Source organism: Notolabrus celidotus, chromosome 9, assembly GCF_009762535.1.
Source record: "Notolabrus celidotus isolate fNotCel1 chromosome 9, fNotCel1.pri, whole genome shotgun sequence".
Lineage (NCBI taxonomy): Eukaryota > Metazoa > Chordata > Actinopteri > Labriformes > Labridae > Notolabrus > Notolabrus celidotus.
Window position 1 is genome coordinate 1,140,639 of NC_048280.1, and position 21,346 is coordinate 1,161,984.

General features: G+C 41.2%; 2 protein-coding genes and 1 long non-coding RNA gene across 3 annotated transcripts; 1 reads left to right on the forward strand and 2 right to left on the reverse strand.

Annotated features, from left to right (window-relative positions):
- The first annotated feature begins 8,299 nt into the window (after positions 1–8,299).
- Positions 8,300–12,063, forward strand: LOC117818543 (GTPase IMAP family member 8-like). The gene is made up of 3 exons (XM_034691479.1): positions 8,300–9,356; positions 10,267–11,704; positions 12,009–12,063. The coding sequence occupies exons 1-3, from the start codon at positions 8,354–8,356 to the stop codon at positions 12,061–12,063; spliced, it is 2,496 nt and encodes an 831-aa protein (XP_034547370.1). The 5' UTR covers positions 8,300–8,353.
- A 522-nt stretch (positions 12,064–12,585) lies between these two features.
- LOC117819083 lies at positions 12,586–12,940 on the reverse strand. Its single transcript, XR_004632446.1, has 2 exons — positions 12,821–12,940; positions 12,586–12,715 (listed from the first exon to the last, which is right to left on the reverse strand). It is a non-coding gene; the product is annotated as an uncharacterized LOC117819083 (long non-coding RNA).
- Positions 12,941–14,318: 1,378 nt separating this feature from the next.
- LOC117819077 (actin, non-muscle 6.2-like) lies at positions 14,319–19,568 on the reverse strand. The gene is given in 10 exon segments (XM_034692291.1): positions 14,319–14,925; positions 15,480–15,661; positions 16,210–16,401; positions 16,489–16,650; positions 16,773–16,857; positions 17,005–17,115; positions 17,395–17,523; positions 17,607–17,731; positions 19,224–19,316; positions 19,319–19,568. Coding segments are annotated over 10 exon segments (1,458 nt in total). The 5' UTR covers positions 19,554–19,568; the 3' UTR covers positions 14,319–14,781.
- Between the last annotated feature and the right edge of the window lie 1,778 nt (positions 19,569–21,346).

The following is a 21,346-nucleotide window of genomic DNA, read 5'->3' on the forward strand; positions in this document are numbered from 1 at the left end:
CACTCACTCACTCACCCACTCACTCACACAAACACACACACACTCACTCACTCACTCACACACACACACACACTCACTCACTCACTCACTCACTCACACACACACTCACTCACTCACTCACTCACTCACTCACTCACACACACACACACACACACACACACACACACTCACTCACTCACTCACTCACACACACACACACACACACACTCACTCACTCACTCACTCACACACACACACTCACTCACTCACACACACACACACACACAGACACACACTCACTCACACACAGACACACACTCACTCACACACACACACACACACTCACTCACTCTCTCACACACACACACACACACACACACACACACACACACACACACACTCACACTCACACTCACTCACTCACTCTGAAAAGTTCTGGACTCATGAAGTCAGCCACGAGAAAGTCCCTCAGTCAAGGGGTCTTGCACTATTTGTACTCACAATGCTTGGCTCCACCTCCCCATGCGAGTCCTCATTTTCTCACATGAATGCCATTAAAACTAATAATCTCACATCCCTCACCGCCCAGCATCTGCACCACTGTATGCATATCGCCCTGACAACGTACACACCTGACTCCACTGCTCATACTAAATCAAAAAATGACATTTCTCTCATTAGATGACACATTTTTGCTAAACAGGATAGGCCTACATATGTTAAAAGTTATGTTAATCAAATAAATATAGATTTTTTTTTTAAATGTATGTTGCAGTTTTAATATTATGCTCTTGATATTAACTGAATAATGCATTGTTGTGCACTGACTGTCACTATTTATGTGTTATGGCTCACATGGATTGATTTTTGAGGTCTAATGCAATTTCAGTTGAGAAATAATTTTCTTTGATAAAATACTATGCAGATATGTTATTGAATATCATATATGGTGAGTGCATGTTGTAAGTTATTGTAAGATATTTGCAGGCCTATGTTGCTGTTGTACTTTACAGTCTGCAGCAGTTAATCCTGTTTCCATGACTTTACTGAACAATTTAAAGATGCCGTGTGTAGAAATGGGAATATAAGCGACATCTAGCGGTCAGGTTCTAGAAAGAACCCCCCGTTCCTAACCCTTCATATCACCTAAGCAACGGTTGCTTTTCAGATAAAATACTAACAGACATTATAAATGTTATAAGCTGTTGGTGTAGCCGTCTGCTCTGTAAGCAGGCGGCACAAACTGAAACATTTCTTTCCAATAACAATATTATTAAAACAAATACATTTGTTCGTTCTGAGCTGCTGTAGAAACATGATGGTGGTTCACTATGGCAGCCTCAATGAGGAGACATGCTCCTTATTATAACTAAAAAAAAATAAATAATAATAATAATACAGTTTTGTTTAGGATATCTTGCACTAATTTTAACATACTTATAAAATTACATCCCATTTCCATCAAATCTACACACTGCACATCAACACACCCAGCCGCACTCTCAGGTCTTCGTCTTCCATTCACCTCTCTACACCACCTGCCCCCCCTAACCACCATGGGGTCCAGAGCCTTCAGCCGGTCTACCCCCCGCCTCTGGAACTCCCTCCCACCAGACATCCGTAACATCAACTCTCTTTCCATTTTTAAATCACATCTCAAGACACATCTTTTTAAACTGTTGTATTCACTCTTATGACACCTCTTCACTGCTCTATATCTCATCCTGTTCATTGTATTTGTTTTTATTAATCACACTGTATCATGCCTTGTTGATTTCATCAGCTTAATTTTGAGATTGTTTTTTTGGACTCTGCCCTGTACGGTGACCTTTGGTGCTGAGAAAGGTGCCTTTTAAATAAAATGCATTATTATTATTATTATTAAAGTTTAGGTGACAGAACTTTTGTCACTGTTGTTGTTATTGTATAGTGTTGTGATTGGTCGATCTAAGGAGGACATACTTGAAGTAAGAGTGTAGGTTATTTTTGGGCGTCAATTTCCTATTCGTCCCCATTTGCTGAAATTTTCAGAGAGCGAACGCACGACAGCGAGGAAGTGATCTAACTGAACCACTCAGCGATGACTCCACAAATTTCTACAGATTTTACACTTTCCTAATATTTCTTGCGCCTTTTATTGCATTTCTGGATGGACACTGTTTCTGGACACAGTGAGTAAAACAATTGGGACTGGGGTAGTTGGAGTGCTAATTGCATTGTTTTTCTTTGCTAGTCTGTATGAACGGTAGATTTAACATCTATTTAAGCAAATCCCAAATTGTATATGCCCTGTAGAAACAAGGCTACATGCTTGTGAAGTGGAAAGTATTTTTCTGCCCCTATATGTTTTAAGAAGAGAAGAAGAAGAAAGGTACTTTATTAATCCCCAGGGGGGAAATTCAATTTTTTCACTCATGCTATTTTTGGACATGTTACACATACAGTTTTTTGGTATATACATACAATGCACACACATGTAGTGAACATGCTTAGGGAGAGATGTCAGAGTGAGGATACTGCCGTCAACCAGCGCACCCAGAGCAGTTGGGGGTTCGGTGCCTTGCTCAAGGGCACCTCGGCAGTGCCCAGGCAAGTGAACCAGCACCTCTACAGCCACCAGTCCACTTGCCAAACTTCATCCATGCTGGGACTCGAACCGGAGACCCTTTGGTTCCCAGGCCGTCCCTATGGACTGAGCTACTGCCGCCCCCAAATTTAATACATAGTTACAGGGATGAAGCAGTTTACAGGCTGCATGAAGTTAAAGTCAGTTTATCATTAAATAGTTTTTTTGTTTTGTAAACCTCGTGTAAATACAGCTGAGGCGTGTTTTTGTCTGAATTTTCATCAAGGGTGGTTTTGTATAATTATCAGTCCCTCCAGGATTTCGCGGGATTTTTTTGTGATTGTTGCGTCCCCAAAAAGCCTGATTTTGCGACAGCTTTTTGAAAAAATTGCGGTGAAAGTTGCGATTTTTTTTGTGCTTTTTTCCCCCCAATAACATCTCAGGGGCAAGTAAATACGCTAAATTACAGTTGTTTTTAGAAAACATTCTTGATGTGACCACTGTGACTGTATTTTCATTCTCTTGATTCACAGAAAAATGCCATGAAAGGGCTGTATTTCACATTTACGACGGTCCCTGAATGCACCTCGTAGTGACGGGCACTTGACTATGGGGCGCCGTTTGTAAAGTTGTGCACACCGAAATTAACAGCAACATTTCTCCACATTTAGCTCCAAAACTTCATAAAAACGTAGAGTGATTTTTTAAAAGTCACTTTTTTATCACATTTAGAGGAATATTTGTGATCTTCTTCACATTTAATTTTTTTGTGAAAAATATATTAAGTTGAAATAATTGTTAAATCCAAATGCTAAGATTTAGATTTAGCATTTAGATTTATATTTAACATTTAGATTTAGATTTAGCATTTAGATTTAGATTTAACATTTAGATTTAGATTTAACATTTAGATTTAGATTTAACATTTAGATTTAGATTTAACATTTAGATTTAGATTTAACATTTAGATTTAGAGTTTAATATTTAGATTTACATTTAACATTTAGATTTAGATTTAGCATTTGGATTTAACAATTATTTCAACTTAATATATTTTTCACAACAAAATGAAATGTGAAGAAGATCACAAATATTTCTCTAAATGTGATAAAAAAGTGACTTTTAAAAAATCACTACGTTTTTATGAAGTTTTGGAGCTAAATGTGGAGAAATGTTGCTGTTAATTTCGGTGTGCACAACTTTACAAACGGCGCCCCATACTTGACAGGCAGTTCACGGCACTCTGAAATTAATCTGCATCTTTGATGACAAGGAGTTGATCCAAACTTACTGAATGTGTCTGATGTTTCACCAAACTAAAATAAATCAAGCTGTAGACACGGAGCTTTTTACGGTAATGGCGGCAACAATGTCAAACCTTAAATATTAAACAGACGCCCCGTGGATGTGTCTTTGTCACTAACACACACCTGGGGTAAAATCATCAGTGAAGATGAGACAGATGCATGGAGGTGAGGAGAGCTGGTTCATAAAGCACACCTGCTGCAGGTAGAGACCAAGCTAACACTGAGCCCCTCAATCTATAAATAACAACGTTGTCATGGTCACTTGTCCTGCCTGCTGTCCCCTCTTTTCACCCGTTCTCTGTGCGTGTTTTGCTGTTCAAAAGTGCCGATCAAGTGAGGACTTACGTTTAAGGAAGTGAAATTGATGACAAAACCGATGACGTACAGGGGCTGAGATTAAGGAAATTGGTCAAAGTTGCGGTGATTGTATAAAATTGCAAGGCTGCGAAAAAATCGCGCTGATTGGTTGAATTTGCGTTGATAGTTGCGATCGCGAAATCGCAACTTCCTGGAGGGACTGAATTATAGCGCTAAACGATTCACGCTTTAATCTTGAACTCAGAACTGAACCCGTTAGAGTCGATAGCAGCTAGTGAGCTATATCATCAACAATCTACACCAGAGGCCACGCCCGGACTCACACGGCTGAAAATGAGGCACTGAGAGTGGGTGAAATACCTCCGTGATGACCCCTGGAGGAAAAGCGTTTTTCCTCTCCAAATTCAAAGTGTTTTCCTCCAGACTCGAGGGTCCACTCCCGGACTCAGGCGGCCGAGAATGAGGTCAACCTATTGTTCAGTATGTTCAAGTTGAATATGTTCAGGTTCAGTCTTGTGCAGACATCATTTTGGAAAAAATAAAATGGTTCCTTTTGGTGCTGAAGACTGTGTAGGACTACTTTTTCCCCCTCAAAGAAATCCTCAGGAATCATTAGGAGAACTGATAAAGAATTGGATTGATAAGCAGAGTCAACAATGTCATTGACATTAATCAAATCTTATCAGTTCCCACCCCTAGATGCTGTTATAATGGGTTTGTGTAAGTGCTGTGTGTTTATGAATGAAGGTCATTTGCAGGTTAAATAATGTGCGCATTAAGGTGCTGTAGTTAATGCTGTGCACAATACACACAGGCCTGTCCAGCAACACGTACAAGATTCTATTTTTGTCTGCTGTGCAAAGTAGTAGCTAAACTGGCATACATGTTTATTATATCAGCATGTTAATTCATAATGAAATGTTCACTTGAAAGCTTGTATTCAAACCAGGTATATAAAGGTAACTTAAAGCCACTTCACACGGCTCTGGGTAAAACTGTCTTAAATTCAGTCTCGAGTTTAAAAGATACTTGTGATCTGTATGATGTGATTATGAAGTTCTACTCACACTGAGTCTTAATGTGACATTATGATCGTGTCTAAATTGTCCCAGGCTGTTTAGGGATGTGTTTCTTCTTCAGGTGTTCTTATAAAAGGCGGTCACAGTAAACACTTAAGGTATGAGGAAACACTTAGCTCAAAGCATCTTTACTAAGGTGTTGTTTCCTGAGCCACACCTAAAGGTACCTTGGTGTTATTTGAGACAGAAAGGTTTTTAGAAAAGTTAAAACTGTCAGAGAAATTAAACTCTGAAGAATAATTTCTAAGGTCTATTCATCAGGTCTAATAGTTTTATATCATAAAGCCCTCAATGGTCTGGTTTAGTGTCAGTTACACGTAAAACAAATGAGTCAGTTCTGAAATATGTCGACACAATTAATCATGTGATCATGACGAGTTCTTTCCTACTCTCTAATGATCCTCACTTCCCATAAATCATCATCTCATAATAACAACAATACTTAAACACTCAGGTCGCTCTACAAGGCAGAGTTTAAAACCTCTCTGAGTGCAGCCGGAGCAAAGTTTCCAGCAGGTGAGTACAAAACAAACAAATAGAGTCTATGCATTAGTAATGTGGGGAATAAGTACAGCTCATCATTTAACTGTATGGGGCTGATATTAAATGTTATAAAGCGTTGAGTATTTGTGACTCTCAGGTCATTGTTACATTTCAGATCAAACTCAAAGTTTGTTTTTTCACAGAAACTGATCTGGAAACAGATTTCAGCTCAAATTTATCAAATACAATCTGAGAGGATGTGGAGTGAAGAACAGGAACTGTGACTCCAGGCAAAACTATCCATCAGTTCAAAGTTTCATTAATTACATGAATAATTTCTGTGAGAATCTGAAGTTTTATCAACATAAATCAAAGTCTATGTTTTAGATTTCACTGGTTTAAACAGACCGAGGAAGAAAACTCAAAACTGTCCGTCTGTCGACTTTTAAATGAGCAAATGTTTTAGTCTTTAACTCTTCTTCACACATTTTATATTTTAATGAAGTTATTATTTATAATTATATACACTGTAGAACAGGTCAGCCTAGTCAATCCACGCCCAACATGCACACAGTGAAAGGTTTAGGAACTGAACCTAAGAGACAGGTTTTTTATGTTATTATTCCACCTTGAAAAAACACAGATGTTTACTCTGTGGTTTTTTGTTGTCTGTCCCGATTTTGCTTCATTTCTTTGTGTTTTTTTTAAAGCCTTATTCAAGCTTATGTTATGTATAATGTGCGTGGTCCCCCATTAGTCCATTTTTCTTGCTATCACAAAATTCTATCAATACAATGCTATCGGCAGCAAGGCACAGAATAATAATATGCAGTTTGCTCTGTTTTGTCTGTTTTGTCCATTTTGTCCGTTTTGTCCGCTCTGAGCTGCTGTAGAAACATGATGGCAGCCGCCATCAGGAGACCCGCTATTTATGTTAAAATGCATACTTATTCTAAGTTTCAAAAAATGAAACTAGTGTTTTATACACTTGATTAAACACTAATTTGAACATAGATATTATTTCTCTTTTCCACCAAATCTGCTCTGATAAATGTTAACTTCTACACACTGCTCCATTAATATTATTCTATTGATGACGTTTTAAAATAATAATAGTAATAATGAATAATAATACATTTAAAAAATAATAATTGATAATAATAGATATTCATATATATATATAATTTTAATAATATTTCACTCAGCATCCTGACTTTTTCAGAATTGGGTTGTAATATAATCAATGATGTCTTTATTATCTTTCAGGGCTGACAACAAGGATGGAGAGAAGCACTTCAAGCCAATGTAAGTAAAAGCAGTCCTTACATGAGGATGAGATTTTTATCAAAATGTCAACATACTTGACAGGTATGTGTACCCTAGTCTCTGGCTGTAATGAAAGAGGTCTACTCAGACTAGGCCCTTAAAGGTGACATATCATGCAAAATTGACTTTTTAATGGTTCTCTCCCTGAAATCTGTGTCCCTGTCTACAAACCCCCTGAAAAGTCAAAGAATCCATTCTGCCCCTGTTCTGATTTCTCCACCTTTCTGTAAATGTGTGCTGAAACCAGCCGTTTCAGTTTTCAGTGTTTTTCATACGTCACAACGCCATCCGGTCTGTAACAGGAAGTCAGAGCTCGGAGCTTGTTCAGCCCATAGACTGTATAAAATACAACTCAACCCCTCCTCCGTTTTTCATTCCCTGCACACATGTGTGCTAACAAGGAGCTTAGGAGGGAGGCATGCTAGTTGTAGGCTGTCTTAATAAACACAAAGGTCGGTTTGACTCCCCACGTCTGCAGATTTGAAGATCTAGTGGAGGATTTTTAGTTTTCATGGAAAAGTGCTAGCGCTAGTTAGCATAGCCACATAGCTACATGTTGGTAGCTGTGTACCAAGACACACGTCGACATGCTGACAAATAAAACAACAAGAAACACTAAATCTGTGACCAATGGTTCAGAAAGGTCCTGCTGCAGGCGCCTCTCCGTCAGGATCAGATTCTGGATCAGATTCAGAGGGTTGAAGTAACGCGGGTCTGTGAGCAGCCGTGTATATTCAGCCAACATGTAAACATTAGATCAACGTGCTGGACAGCCGAGGCCACACCCACTTCCTGAGGGGGCGTGGTCAGAGAGCTCATTCTCATTTAAAGGCACAGACACAGAAAACAGCCTGTTCTGAGCAGGGCTGAAAAAGAGGGGTTTACAGGCAGACCAGAATCTGATTTCAAAGTGTTTTTATGAGCAATAAACTTTAAAGACATGTTTTGGGGACCTCTTAGACCAATATATGTTGATGAAAAAGAGCAGAATATGTCACCTTTAACGATGCTCCTTGTATATCATAAATAATACAAAATGAAAACACATATTATAAAGTCTAATGAAGTCTCAATAATCAGTCACTGAGTGCACTGAACCTTCTGATTTCTTTATTCCAGCTCCTCCTCACAGGATTGTGTTGTTTGGGAAGAGTGATGAAAAAAAGACAACACTTGGAAACTTCCTCATTGGAAAAAGAGAGTTTTATTTCTTAAAAACCTTTCCAAACAAACAGTGTGAGGAAGCCAGTGGAGTATGTGGAGGGAAACAGTGTAAAGTAGTGAAAACTCCAGACATGCTCAGTCTGTCAGTGGAAACAGTGAGACAAGAGATGAGACGCTGCGTGAATCTTTGCCATCCAGGACCAAATGTTCTGCTGCTGTTAGTGAAACCTTCTGATTTCACTGAAGAGAACAGACTCACACTGAAGTTCATCCTCAGTCTGTTTGATCAAGATGCTTCACAGTACTCAGTGGTCATCAGCACACATGAGTCAAGTGAAAAAGATGTCTCTTTCACTCGACTACTTAAAGACTGTGGAGGACGACACTACAGCATGGCTGAAGATAACTACCGGACATTACTGACACAGATTGAGAACATAAATAAAGGAACCTTCCTCACGTACACTTGGGAGTCCATAAGACCAAAGTCTGAACACATGAAACCAGCTTTAAACCTGGTCCTGTGGGGGAGGAGAGGAGCAGGGAGGACTTCAGCAGCAAAGTTCATTTTAGGTCAGACAGGTCTTCATTCAGCCTCCAGCTCATCAGAGTGTGTTAAACATCAGGGAGAGGTGTGTGGACGTTGGGTTTCCCTGGTGGAGCTTCCTGCTCTGTGTGGAGAACCTCTGGAGACAGTGATGGAGGAATCACTCAGGTGTGTCTCCCTCTGTGATCCTGAAGGTGTCCATGCCTTCATCCTGGTCCTACCTGTGGATCCTCTCACTGATGAAGACAAGGGAGAGTTAAAGATGATCCAGGACACCTTCGGCTCTGGAGTCAATGACTTCATGCTGAATCTGTTCACTCTAGAGTCAGATGCTCCAGCTGTTACCAAAAATTCCAAAGATGTCCAGGAACTCGTTCAGAGCTGTGGAGGAAGATCTTTTGTTCTAAATATCAAGGACCAGCAGCAGATCCCAGAGCTGTTGAACAGTTTAGAGAAATACAGACCTGGATTTGACAGGAAACTACTCAACAGCTACACAACAGAGACATTTGCACATGTCCAAATAGAAAAGGTCAACAAACTACAGGCTGAGCTTGAGGACCTGAAATCAAAAAGAACAACCAGGCGTAAGTATTTATAATTTCAATTTCTAAAAATAATTTTCGTGTTCTAAACCAGCTATCAATATCTAGGGCTCTACACTAATTTTTCCACTGCTACCAACTTTCTTAGTTCGTCGCACCAGCACATGATTTGGTCGCACCCTTTTTTGGGGGGTACAGCATGACCATGCATGCTGATGAATAGTTGTCTTAATTGTCAAACCGTAGTTTCGTATGAAGTAAAGATTGACAGTGACTCAAGTTATGATACTTGCAGAATATTTTACTGGGAATATGAAGTTTGTCTGCAACAAGCAGTGGCTGACAGAACAGGTCATTTCTTTTATATCATTTTTAAAGAAGAACACATAGCTTTTCCCTCATACCGCCACCAAGGGTACTGCGTACGTCGTTGTGGTCAAAAAGCAGCAACCTTTTGCTGGCTCTCCCTCACCACCAGCCTCCTCCTCTCTCTCCTCTCTTCATTTGTGGAAATTGTGAAACGCTTGTTGTCGTGAAGTTTTGTCTGTCTTTGTTGTGTAATGCACGTATGCGCTGCGCATGTATGCAACAGCGTTCTCTCTTCAGAACAGGAGAGAGTGCAGGTGGAGGAGACTGACTAAACCAGTGTAAAATAGGGTGACTTTCAACCACACTGTCTAATACAGTGCCTGTGTTACAGGGAACATTTAAACATATGCACTCGCATGAACGTGAATCCATACTCGCACCCACTGAAAAATAGGAAGCATATGTGACCATTTTGGTCGCGGTTTCGAGCCCTGATATTCACATGAGAGGGACTGAACAAAGAATGTTTCTGTAATGCTGACGGTGTATAAACAAGGGATGAGTGATACATATCGGCAGTCAGAACTGATAGGCTGTTTCATAAGACAACGTTCACATAACTCTTGGCCCTCTTATTTCACAGGTGATGATGAGAAGCAGAGCTCAGAGGGTCTCAGGATTGTGCTGATCGGGAAGACCGGCTGTGGGAAGAGTTCTTCAGGAAACACCATTCTAGGAAGAAAGGAGTTTAAAGCTGAATCAAGTCAAACATCAGTCACTAAATGCTGTCAGAAAGAAGATAGTGAGGTGGACGGTCGTCCTGTTGCTGTGGTCGACACTCCTGGTCTGTTTGACAATAACTTGTCCCATGGCGATGTTCATGAAGAGATGATAAATAGCATCAGTCTTCTGGCTCCAGGTCCACATGTCTTCCTGTTGGTGTTACAAATCGGAAGATTAACACCCGAGGAGAAGGAGACATTAAAACTGATCAAAGAAGGCTTTGGGAAGGATGCTGAGAAGTTCACCATCATCCTTTTAACTGGAGGAGATTCACTTGAAGAGGACGAGCTGTCCATTGAAGAATATGTCGCTAAGAAATGTGATGATTCCTTCAAGAAACTGATCTCTGACTGTGGAGGAAGATACCACGTGTTCAATAACCGTGAGAAACAAAACAGAACTCAGGTCAGTGAGCTGATGGCAAAGATCGACACCATGGTGAAGACAAATGGAGGCAGCTGCTACACCAATGAGATGCTGCAAGAAGCTGAAACTGCTATAAAGAAAGAAATGGAGAGGATCCTGAAGGAGAATGAAGAGATGAGGAAAGAGAGGGAGGAACTTCAAAGAAAACATGAAGAAGAAATGAAAGAAATGAAAAAAAGAATGGAAGCAGAGACTGAAAAACAGAGGAAGATAGAAGAAAAGATACTAGTAGAAAAGGACGAAAAAATCAACAAAGAAAAAGAAGAAGGAAGAAAAGAACAGAGAATAAGAGAAGCAGAAGACAGGAGGAGGAAACAACAGGATGAACTGAAAAGACAGGAGTGGGAACAGAAATTTGCAGATTTGGAAAAACAGATAAAGGCAGAATCACAGGGAACTGAAACAATTGACCAAAAACTGGAGGAAGCCAGAAAAGAAATGGCCAAACAAAAAGACGACTGGGAGAAAAGGCTTGATCAGTGTTGGAAGGAAAGGTTTCAAGAAAACGAACAGATAAGATATGAGGAGCAAACTAAACTGAGAAACCTCCAAGAAGAATATGAAAAGGAAAAAGAAAACAATGAAAAGAAAAGAAAGGAGGAGGACCGAATCCGAAAACAACAAGCAGAAAAAGAGAAGAAAAACATGGAGGAGAAGTTTAAGACAAAACTGGAGAATCTGACAAAGAAGCATGAAGATGAAGCCAGAAAGAAAGCTGAAGAGTTCAATGAGTTCAAAGAGAAACAGAGAAAAGAGTACGAAAAACAAACGAAAGACAAAGATGAGAAATATGACCTCTTGCAGGTGTGTAAAGCCAACAGCGAAGAAGAAATGAAGAAGAAACATCAAACTGCGCTCTATGACACAGTGAAGTGTGTCACCAAGAAGAAAAGAAATATCACGAAAATGAATGACTTACTGGAAAAACATGAGAAACAAATGAAGAAGGAAGAAACTGAGGAGGGAAGGAAGAAACTGAAAGAAACTCATGAAAGAGAAATAACTGATCTGATGAAGGACCTCATGGGTGAAGTGGACTCCTCAAAATGTAAGATTTCATGAGGTTTCATTTATATAAGGCTCTCTCTTTCTACCTTCATTTGGTTTTGAGGGCAGAAATCTGAAGAATCAGTTGTTTTATATTTTCTTCATGTGACGTGTTTCTTTGTCCCAAAGTGTGATCACTGTGGAGGAGCACAAAACAGAGTTTAAAGAGTTGTGTAAACAATGAATGACTCATCAACTCTGTCCTCGTTGAATTATTGATCTTTTTTATCCATGTAATGTATTTCAGCGTGTTAAACCACGACCACAGAGAAGTGAAGTTGTATTTTTAATCTATAATAAGTTGTTTATGTTAAAACAGTCGGTACAGGGATCTGTTGTTCAAGCTGGCTCCTCAGTCTGTAAAAAAACTTACTGCTGTGTTTTTTATTTTCTGTTCTGTTTGTTTAGAATAATGGTCCTTATATTTAATCTATGTTGACTTCTTCTCTTGTTTTGTGTTATTATATAAAGATAGAAACTGTAGACAGCTCAGAAAGAACTCTCCAGTTTGAGGCTCTTCTTTGTCATAGAGATGATGTTTGTTTTGTATATTTGATGTAAATAAGAACAAAAACATGTTTGGAGGTCAGACACATGAGATCGTTAGAAAATGTATCCTGATTTGTCTGAAACTTCTGCATCATAAAAATCAAAGTAAATAGTTATAAAATCATGAATATGATTTAAAGAGTTCTTCAGACGAGGCTACATGATGTTTTATATTTTATGTTTTTCATGTTAAGTAACAATGAATGATTTCAAACTGATTCCATTTACTTGAGACATAATTCAGAGGGATCTTCAGTTGTATGCTCTTTGTTTGATCCATGGTTTCTCTGTCAAGAATCACAAAAACATGAATAAAATATTTCCTTGTAGCTCAGTGTGGACTGATTTTAATATTAAATATGTAACACATTGATAAACTGAACAGAGCTCACTGATGATCTTAAATTGATCTTGACTGCTCGTGTGTGCATGGCTGAGCCCAGCAGAGGGAGCTCCAGAGCAGTACAGGTCTATCTGAAGTTGATCTGGGTGGTGGGTTTCCTGGTCCAGATTGGGATCTCCCTGTTTAATACAAGTATTATTATAATTTGTATTTGTCTTAATTAATGTTAAATCACAGCTATACAGTGCTGTGTAATATATCACAGTGTACAAGTTGAATGTGTAACAGAGTTGAGTTGTTTAATATCTTTCCAGGATTGACAGAACAAACACTAAAAGAACAACTATCACCTCTCTGTAGTCCGTTTGCAGTCCCTTTCCTCTGGTCCTTTATGATCCAGTTTAATTGTGTTTTCATTCATCTCTGCTCACTCTGTCACATTCTGTAGGGAATTCTATAACCATAGACATATATACGTAAACACAGTATTGACTGCGCTTTCCTGCTGCTGCGATACGTCAGCGCGTCCGCCATGTTGAATGTGGCGGGTCCACCGTGTAAACTAATACAAGTAGAAAACTGAAGGTTTGTAACAAAATAATCACTGTTTCACCTCATTTCACTCGTTTTGACCATAAAAGATTAAAATTAATGTAAGTACTAAAAATGACAATTATTTAGAAAAAAAAGTACGAAGTTTATCAAATTAATAAAAGGTTACAGCTGGCAGTGAGTCTGCTTTTTTGGCAGTGGATTGATAGATAATCTCCATTACTGAAATTATAGAAGAGGTTCAAAGATTTGGTCTTGACTGGATATGGATATACTGTCCTTGCAAATTATTACCACATGGTGGTGCTGTCCACTCAAGTTTCCACCTAGACTGGGGCGCTAGTGGCCTAGTGGTCTAAGCGCCCCACATACAGAGGCTACAGTCCTCGTCGCAGGGGTTACTGGTTCGATTCCCGGCCGGTCGATCATTTCCTGCATGTCCTCCCCCACTCTCTACTCCCCACATTTCCTGTCTCTCTTCAGCTGTCCTATAAAATAAAGGCAAAAAAGGCCAAAAACATAACTTAAAAAAAAAAAAGTTTCTGCCAAGACTGATTATTTTGTTCTCATCTCTTAATTTTTTAATTTCAGTTTTTCCTCAACTGAAGTGAATTCATCACCATTGAGTTCAATACGTTTAAGCTTTGCAAGTTCCTCAGTTGTTGACACTGTGCACACACAGCTGATACACTAAAGGTTGCTTTAGAGCTCATGTGGTCGTTCAAGATCTCACTTTGTTTAAGTTATCATTTATCTGTAAAACTCTGCTTCATTTAGCAGCTTGAGAAGAATACATGTTTTAGTTTGAGGTACCGTTCAAGCCCCCGGGTCTCACCTGCAGTGATCAAGAATCTGAGATCCAACACACTGAGTAAACCTAAAAACCCTTCAACTGAAAGACCAAACTCAACCCTTTTCTTTCAAACTGAAGGAGCGCTGCAGAGAGCAAACCTCAGACTCTGAGGCTCAAAGCATCAAAATAAGGAGAGAGGCTGTAAACATCAAATGTTGGCATTTTATTGATAAAGTAAACACTCATCTTGAGTACGGATACAGCTCGACTCTGACCGAGTCAAGAGACAGAATGAACAAGAAGCAGTAAACTGGTGTCCAGTTCACTGTAAGAGATTGTCAGAGAGGTACAAAAAGAGGAGTAGAAAAAGATGTTTAGTGATAATACTGTTTGCTTTCTTTGACTTTAGTTTATCACCAGGAGAAGTGAGGACCAGGAGGATGTTGAGAAATGTTGTTTGAAAGTTGGTAGGAGGTGTAGTTGCTTGGATCTGCCGAGTCGACGTTGAAACGTAAACAGTCGCTGGATTCACCTCGTATGTGGCGTCTTGCATCTTTTAGTCTGTTCACACGAGAGAAACCAGAGACGTTTGGATGGAACAGCCGTGAAGCACTTCAGCGTCTCCGCCGGGGCTGAGGGCGAGGAGGAGGAGGACGGCCGGTTTTCTAGAAGCACTTGCGATGGACGATGGAGGGGCCGGACTCGTCGTACTCCTGCTTGCTGATCCACATCTGCTGGAAGGTGGAGAGGGAGGCCAGGATGGAGCCACCGATCCAGACAGAGTACTTCCTCTCTGGGGGAGCGATGATCTGGAGGAGAGGGGAGGGAAACGGGTGAGAACAGAGGAATCCATGCTTTTGATAGGAGATCTTAAATAGTACTTTATGAAGAAGAGGTGACTCATTTTGTTTTATTCAGATTCAACTTTTCATCTCTCAGCAAACTAATAATACTACAAAGAACATCTGTCTCAAGGCTTTTATTCTGTAGTCTGATTTATGAATAGATTTATGAAATCACTGCTCCTGAACTCAAACTTCAGGATTAAATCACACTTTCTTTAGAAGCATCATCTGTTGGTCCTCTTCTACATGTTTGACCCTTTTCAGTTTGAGCAGCTGTGTGTTGCAGTGAGTTTAAACTTAATGTTCCTGAATGTGTCTGCTCTCAAAGGCCCTAAACCAACTCGCTATAGAACTAACACTTAGGTCTGTCCACTAGGGGGCAGCAGAGTGTTAAACCCAAGTCATTTGACAGCCGGACCTGCAGACTGAGGGGCAACAATCTGCACTTAAAGACCTTACTCTCTACTGACACACACCTGAAGCATCCTTCACTGATCTGCATACAAACAAACATGTACCTTGATTTTCATGGTGGGTGGAGCGAGGGCTGTGATCTCTTTCTGCATACGGTCGGCGATGCCGGGGAACATGGTGGTACCGCCGGACAGCACGGTGTTGGCGTACAGGTCTTTACGGATGTCCACGTCACACTTCATGATGCTGTTGTAGGTTGTTTCGTGGATACCAGCGGACTCCATACCTGGAAACACAGACAGAAGACGACGTTACTCAGAGTCGCTCTGAAAGCCTGGAACACTTTTTGGGAAAGGATTGGTGAGACATCAAACTCTGACATCAGTACATGTTTGTTTTCGGATTATAATCTCCATTATTCCGGTTCTGTCTGTGCATGATTCAGAAAGCTGCTCTGTAAGCTGCCTTGTTTTAAGGCCTCATATCGTCTGAGCGAGCTGTTGATTTATTTCGGTCTCAAGACGCCAAATTAAATGCACAGTGAGAAATCAGAGGGCAGCGTTAAATCTACACATTTTTAGAGTTCTCTTCTTCTTCTTCTTATGAGAGAGAGGGATTACTATCTTGCTTCTGATTGGTCGATTTGCTTAAGTCCTCATAAAGACACTGAAGAACACTCCTTAGATTGAGGCAGCCGCCTTCCCTGACTTATTTGCAACACGTCCTCGATGAACACGTGAAGCAGGTAAATCAGTTTAATGTGCAGAGAAGATTCTGTGTGATCAGGACTTAGAGGGTCGGATTATTCAGTCCACGTTGATGTTTGTTACTCACCGATGAATGAAGGCTGGAAGAGCGTCTCGGGACAGCGGAACCTCTCGTTTCCGATGGTGATCACCTGTCCGTCAGGAAGCTCGTAGCTCTTCTCCAGACTGGAGGAGGAAGCTGCGGTCTGCATCTCCTGCTCAAAGTCCAGGGCCACGTAGCTGAGCTTCTCCTTGATGTCACGCACGATCTCACGCTCGGCTGGAGATCAGAGGAGGAATATTTTAAACCAGAGATTCAACATGAACGTCTGAGAGTTCACAGGAACTAGAAGTAAGGATGTCACACCTGTGGTGGTGAAGCTGTAGCCTCTCTCAGTCAGGATCTTCATCATGTAGTCGGTCAGATCTCTGCCAGCCAGATCCAGACGCAGGATGGCGTGAGGCAGAGCGTAACCCTCATAGATGGGCACAGTGTGGCTGACACCATCACCAGAGTCCAGCACGATACCTGCAAGACAAACACCGCTTTAGTTTCAGTTACTAAGACATGCAGTTCCTCTCATGGCCACTAGATGCTGCAGTGAAGACAACTTTTCTGCTTTAACTTTTGTTCTCTTGTTGAAGTCTCACCTGTGGTACGACCGGAGGCGTACAGGGACAGCACGGCCTGGATGGCGACGTACATGGCGGGACAGTTGAAGGTCTCAAACATGATCTGAAGCAGAGGAAAACAAAAACCAGGTGAGAAGGTGGAAGATGAAGTTTGGGTCTCTACCTCTAAAAAGATCATGATCAATACTAAAACAGGAGCAGTGTCTGAACACACACACACACACACACACACACACACACACACACACACCTGTGTCATCTTCTCCCTGTTGGCTTTGGGGTTGAGGGGAGCCTCGGTCAGCAGGACTGGATGCTCCTCAGGTGCCACTCTCAGCTCGTTGTAGAAGGTGTGATGCCAGATCTGCAGGACAGGAGAGCTCGTTAGTTTGACCGGGCAATATTTACGACATGTGCCGGCCGACTGAAGCTTTTACTTTGAATCACATGAAAGAAGAAAAGTCAACAATGAGCCGCAGACTGGATGAGTGCTGACGGTCGTTTTAGTGTGTGTACGTCTTTAAAAAGGTGGTATTTTGTAAAAATAAGTCTGTGCATCTCAGCATGTGAGAGTCTGACTGCAGTGGTGAACTTTCAGACACATTCAGTTTTGGTCTGCAGGTGAACGTCTGCACCCCCTCACCTTCTCCATGTCGTCCCAGTTGGTGACGATGCCGTGCTCGATGGGGTACTTCAGGGTCAGGATACCTCTCTTGCTCTGAGCCTCGTCTCCCACGTAGCTGTCCTTCTGTCCCATTCCTACCATCACGCCCTGCACACACCGACATTCACAGTCACACATCACGCTTCATCTTTTACGTCATGAGATGCAGGAGTCATGTAGGGGGTTCATACCTGATGTCTGGGGCGACCCACGATGGAGGGGAAGACGGCGCGGGGGGCGTCGTCTCCGGCAAAACCGGCTTTGCACATGCCGGAGCCGTTGTCAACAACCAGGGCGGCGATTTCGTCATCCATGTCTGCGAGGAAACGTCAACATTATGAGCACAATGTTTAAAACAAGAAACATCAGAGCCTCCTTTAAGGAGTTTTTACAGCAGGTGATCAGAGTATTGATCAGAGTAACGTTCAATAACAGCTGTAAGCTTAGTGTTCTGTGCATCCTGAGAAAGAGCTTTGAGTGGTGTTAAGATAATGTGCTGCTGAGGGCAGGTTGAGTCAGCTCCTTCAGGGTTTTCCAGGAAGTGACTCTTGTGATTGTTGGTTCAGATTCAGAGCCATAAAAAGGAGTATTAACGTTTAATCTGCAAATAAATGACACGTTTGATGTGCAGAAGTCAGAGGCGAGGATCTGCAACCTTTCCCTTTGAGTCTTCAGTGACATTTCAACACTACAGCATCTTAAAGTGACGCAACATCCTGCTGAGCATGCAGAGGTTCAGGCTGACGTTAAAGGGAACCACCCTGACTGTGACACCTCTGAAGCGTGTCAGCGTTCTGCTCCCCTCACTCCTCTTCATTTACTCTCTGCACATTTGAATGTTCCCTCCAGCAGGAGACGCTGCTATGTTGGACAGTAGTTGGGTTTTCTTTGGGCGTGGCTTTCTTTAAGTCGAACAACCGGAAAGTTCAGTTGTGTAACCTTTCCCTCAGTCATGCCGCCTCAGGGCATCTCAAACAAGTCCAGGCAGATCAGAAGACCACTCCTGTTTAGTAAATGCTACGCCGTCTCTGTCATGATGTAACATACTCTCTTTTTAAATTCCCCGAACTGCACCCTTTTTTTTTTCACTTCCTCTGTCTGTTAGAGGGAGGCAAGCTAACCAATCAGGCGGTGTTATTCTGTGGCAGGCAAGTGCTGGATGCTGACAGGAGCTGCCCCTCCCTCAGGACAGACTCACCCATCCTGTCATTGAATGAAACTGTGACCCAAATCCAGCAAGAAAGGATATTTATTACACATCAGCTCTGCTCTGAACGCCTTTTCCTCCCTCTCTCATTCACTCAATATAAAAACAAGTCCTCTCTGCTTCCTGCTCCCTGCTCTCAGTCTGCAGTTATTTCCCCTTTAAAAAAACAAAAACACTCAGGCTTCAGCTGATGGAGGAAATGTGGAGTTTAAATCAACATCCTCATACTTGCAGAGATGCAGACTGAGTCCTTGTCATGCTGATCTCTTCCTGGTTCATAGAGCAGAACACGCCCAGTCTCTGTGCTCAGTCACAGCTTTAGTTAAACACACTTTGATCTGATCGAATGACAGAAAGCTTCTCTGCTGTTTTTAAACTTTCCAAAGATGTCACTTTGAATTAAACACACACACACACACACACACACACACACACACACACACACACACAGAAACACATGTCGAGCTGAAGCCATCATCATCATCATCAGCTGCTGCCTCACACACCTGATCTCTAAATCTGCACCCTGTCCATACTCCTGAGAGTTCCTTTGTTTCTGACTCTGACATGTTCAGTGACCTGAGAGAAGTGAGGAGCTTACCTGTGCAGGTGAGTCTCGGGTGTGTCTGAAAGTGAAGGTTCGCAGGTGTTTCTCTGCCCCAGCTGTGCTCGGTGAATGCAGCATCTCCACCCTCAGCGCACAGGTTTTATTCGCGCTCGTGGGACTGCTGGCATTGTCCATAAAAGGTAAGGTTCTCTCAGCGCGCGTTCTCATTGGTCCAGGTGAGCAGGATCCCTCAGTCTCTCTCAGCTCGCGCCCTGATGGGCTGCAGCAAGCATCTGTCAAAGGGGAGGGGGCACGCGGGGGAGAGAGAAGAGCCTGCGGGGGTGAGACCGGAATCATGGAGCAGCAGGGCTGTGATTGGCTCATCAGACCGGAACGTAGAGTACAGGTTTAGGAGTCTCTGCTGAGGTGAAGTCAGAAATCCTGACACTCCAAAAACTTTACTTTGAATAAAGTCACAAGTTTTATTTTTATATCTCAAAACTCTGAAAAACAGTATTTAAAGGTGCAGTGTGTAGTATTTAAAGATACAGTGTGTAGTATTTGAAGGTGCAGTGTGTATTATTTAAAGGTACAGTGTGTAGTATTTGAAGGTACAGTGTGTAGTATTTAAAGGGACAGTGTATAGCATTATTTAAAGGTGCAGTGTGTAGTATTTAAAGGTACAGTGTGTAGTATTTAAAGGTACAGTGTGTAGTATTTAAAGGTGCAGTGTGTAGTATTTAAAGGTACAGTGTGTAGTATTTAAAGGTACAGTGTGTAGTATGTAAAGGTACAGTGTGTAGTATTTAAAGGTACAGTGTGTAGTATGTAAAGGTACAGTGTGTAGTATTTAAAGGTACAGTGTGTAGTATTTAAAGGTACAGTGTGTAGTATTTAAAGGTACAGTGTGTAGTATTTAAAGGTACAGTGTGTAGTATGTAAAGGTACAGTGTGTAGTATTTAAAGGTACAGTGTGTAGTATTTAAAGGTACAGTTCGTATTATTTAAAGGTACAGTGTGTAGTATTTAAAGGTGCAGTGTGTAGTATTTAAAGGTACAGTGTGTAGTGTTTAAAGGTGCAGTGTGTAGTATTTAAAGGTACAGTGTGTAGTATTTAAAGGTACAGTGTTTAGCATTATTTAAAGGTACAGTGTGTAGCATTATTTAAAGGTGCAGTGTGTAGTATTTAAAGGTGCAGTGTGTAGTATTTAAAGGTACAGTGTGTAGTATTTAAAGGTTCAGTGTTTAGCATTATTTAAAGGTACAGTCTTTAAGGGGCATTCTGGGGAGAGAGAGCTGCCACTCCCGCCCCACAGAGAAGAGCCTGGGGGGGTTAGACCGGAATCATGGAGCAGCAGGACTGTGATTGGCTCATCAGACCGGAACGTAGAGTACAGGTTTAGGAGTCTTTGCTGAGGTGAAGTCAGAAGTCCTGACACTCCACAAACTTTACTTTGAATAAAGTCAGAAGTATTAATATGCAGCTGTTTCTGCAGGAGGAAGGAAAGAACACATGAAGTTTATATTTTGATGAATGTTTGAACTCTTCTGTTTTGCTGTTTAAACGGATGTAAACTAATTTTTCAACCTTAGTTTTTATTTTCGAATTACAAACTTCATTTCTTTTAACAAACTGAGTTTTAATGATATTTTAAACTGATTTCCTTTTCTTTCTTGATCTTAGATTTAAAACATTTTATGTTTTATGTTAGTTTAATGTCATATTTTAAATTGGGTATTTTCTGAAGAGGTTATGGAATGAACCTGATATTGGATCTATTAAATGTCTGACATGTGGGCACCCTGTGGGGGTGTCAGGAGGTCTGAGCCAGCTTCAGGCTGCGACTCGACACAGTAAAGACTCAGTGTGTGAGTCTGAATCCTCGGGAAGAAGTTTTGAGATGAATGGAATGATTAAAGGTTCATTTCAGTTCAGACAAGATCAGTTGTGATTCTGTGTCTAGCGGGACAGTAAGACTCTGCAAGTTACGGACTTCAGAGCAGTGAAGGGGGGGGGTCTGATTATTTGTAATAATCCCTCCTAATATAAATACATAATTAGACCCAACACTATTTACTATGTATGTTTAGTTACATAAGTACAGAGAGAGAGAGTAGATCAAACATAACTGGCTGCATATAAAATGTAAATGTTTGAAGTGTTTGCTGTGTGTTTC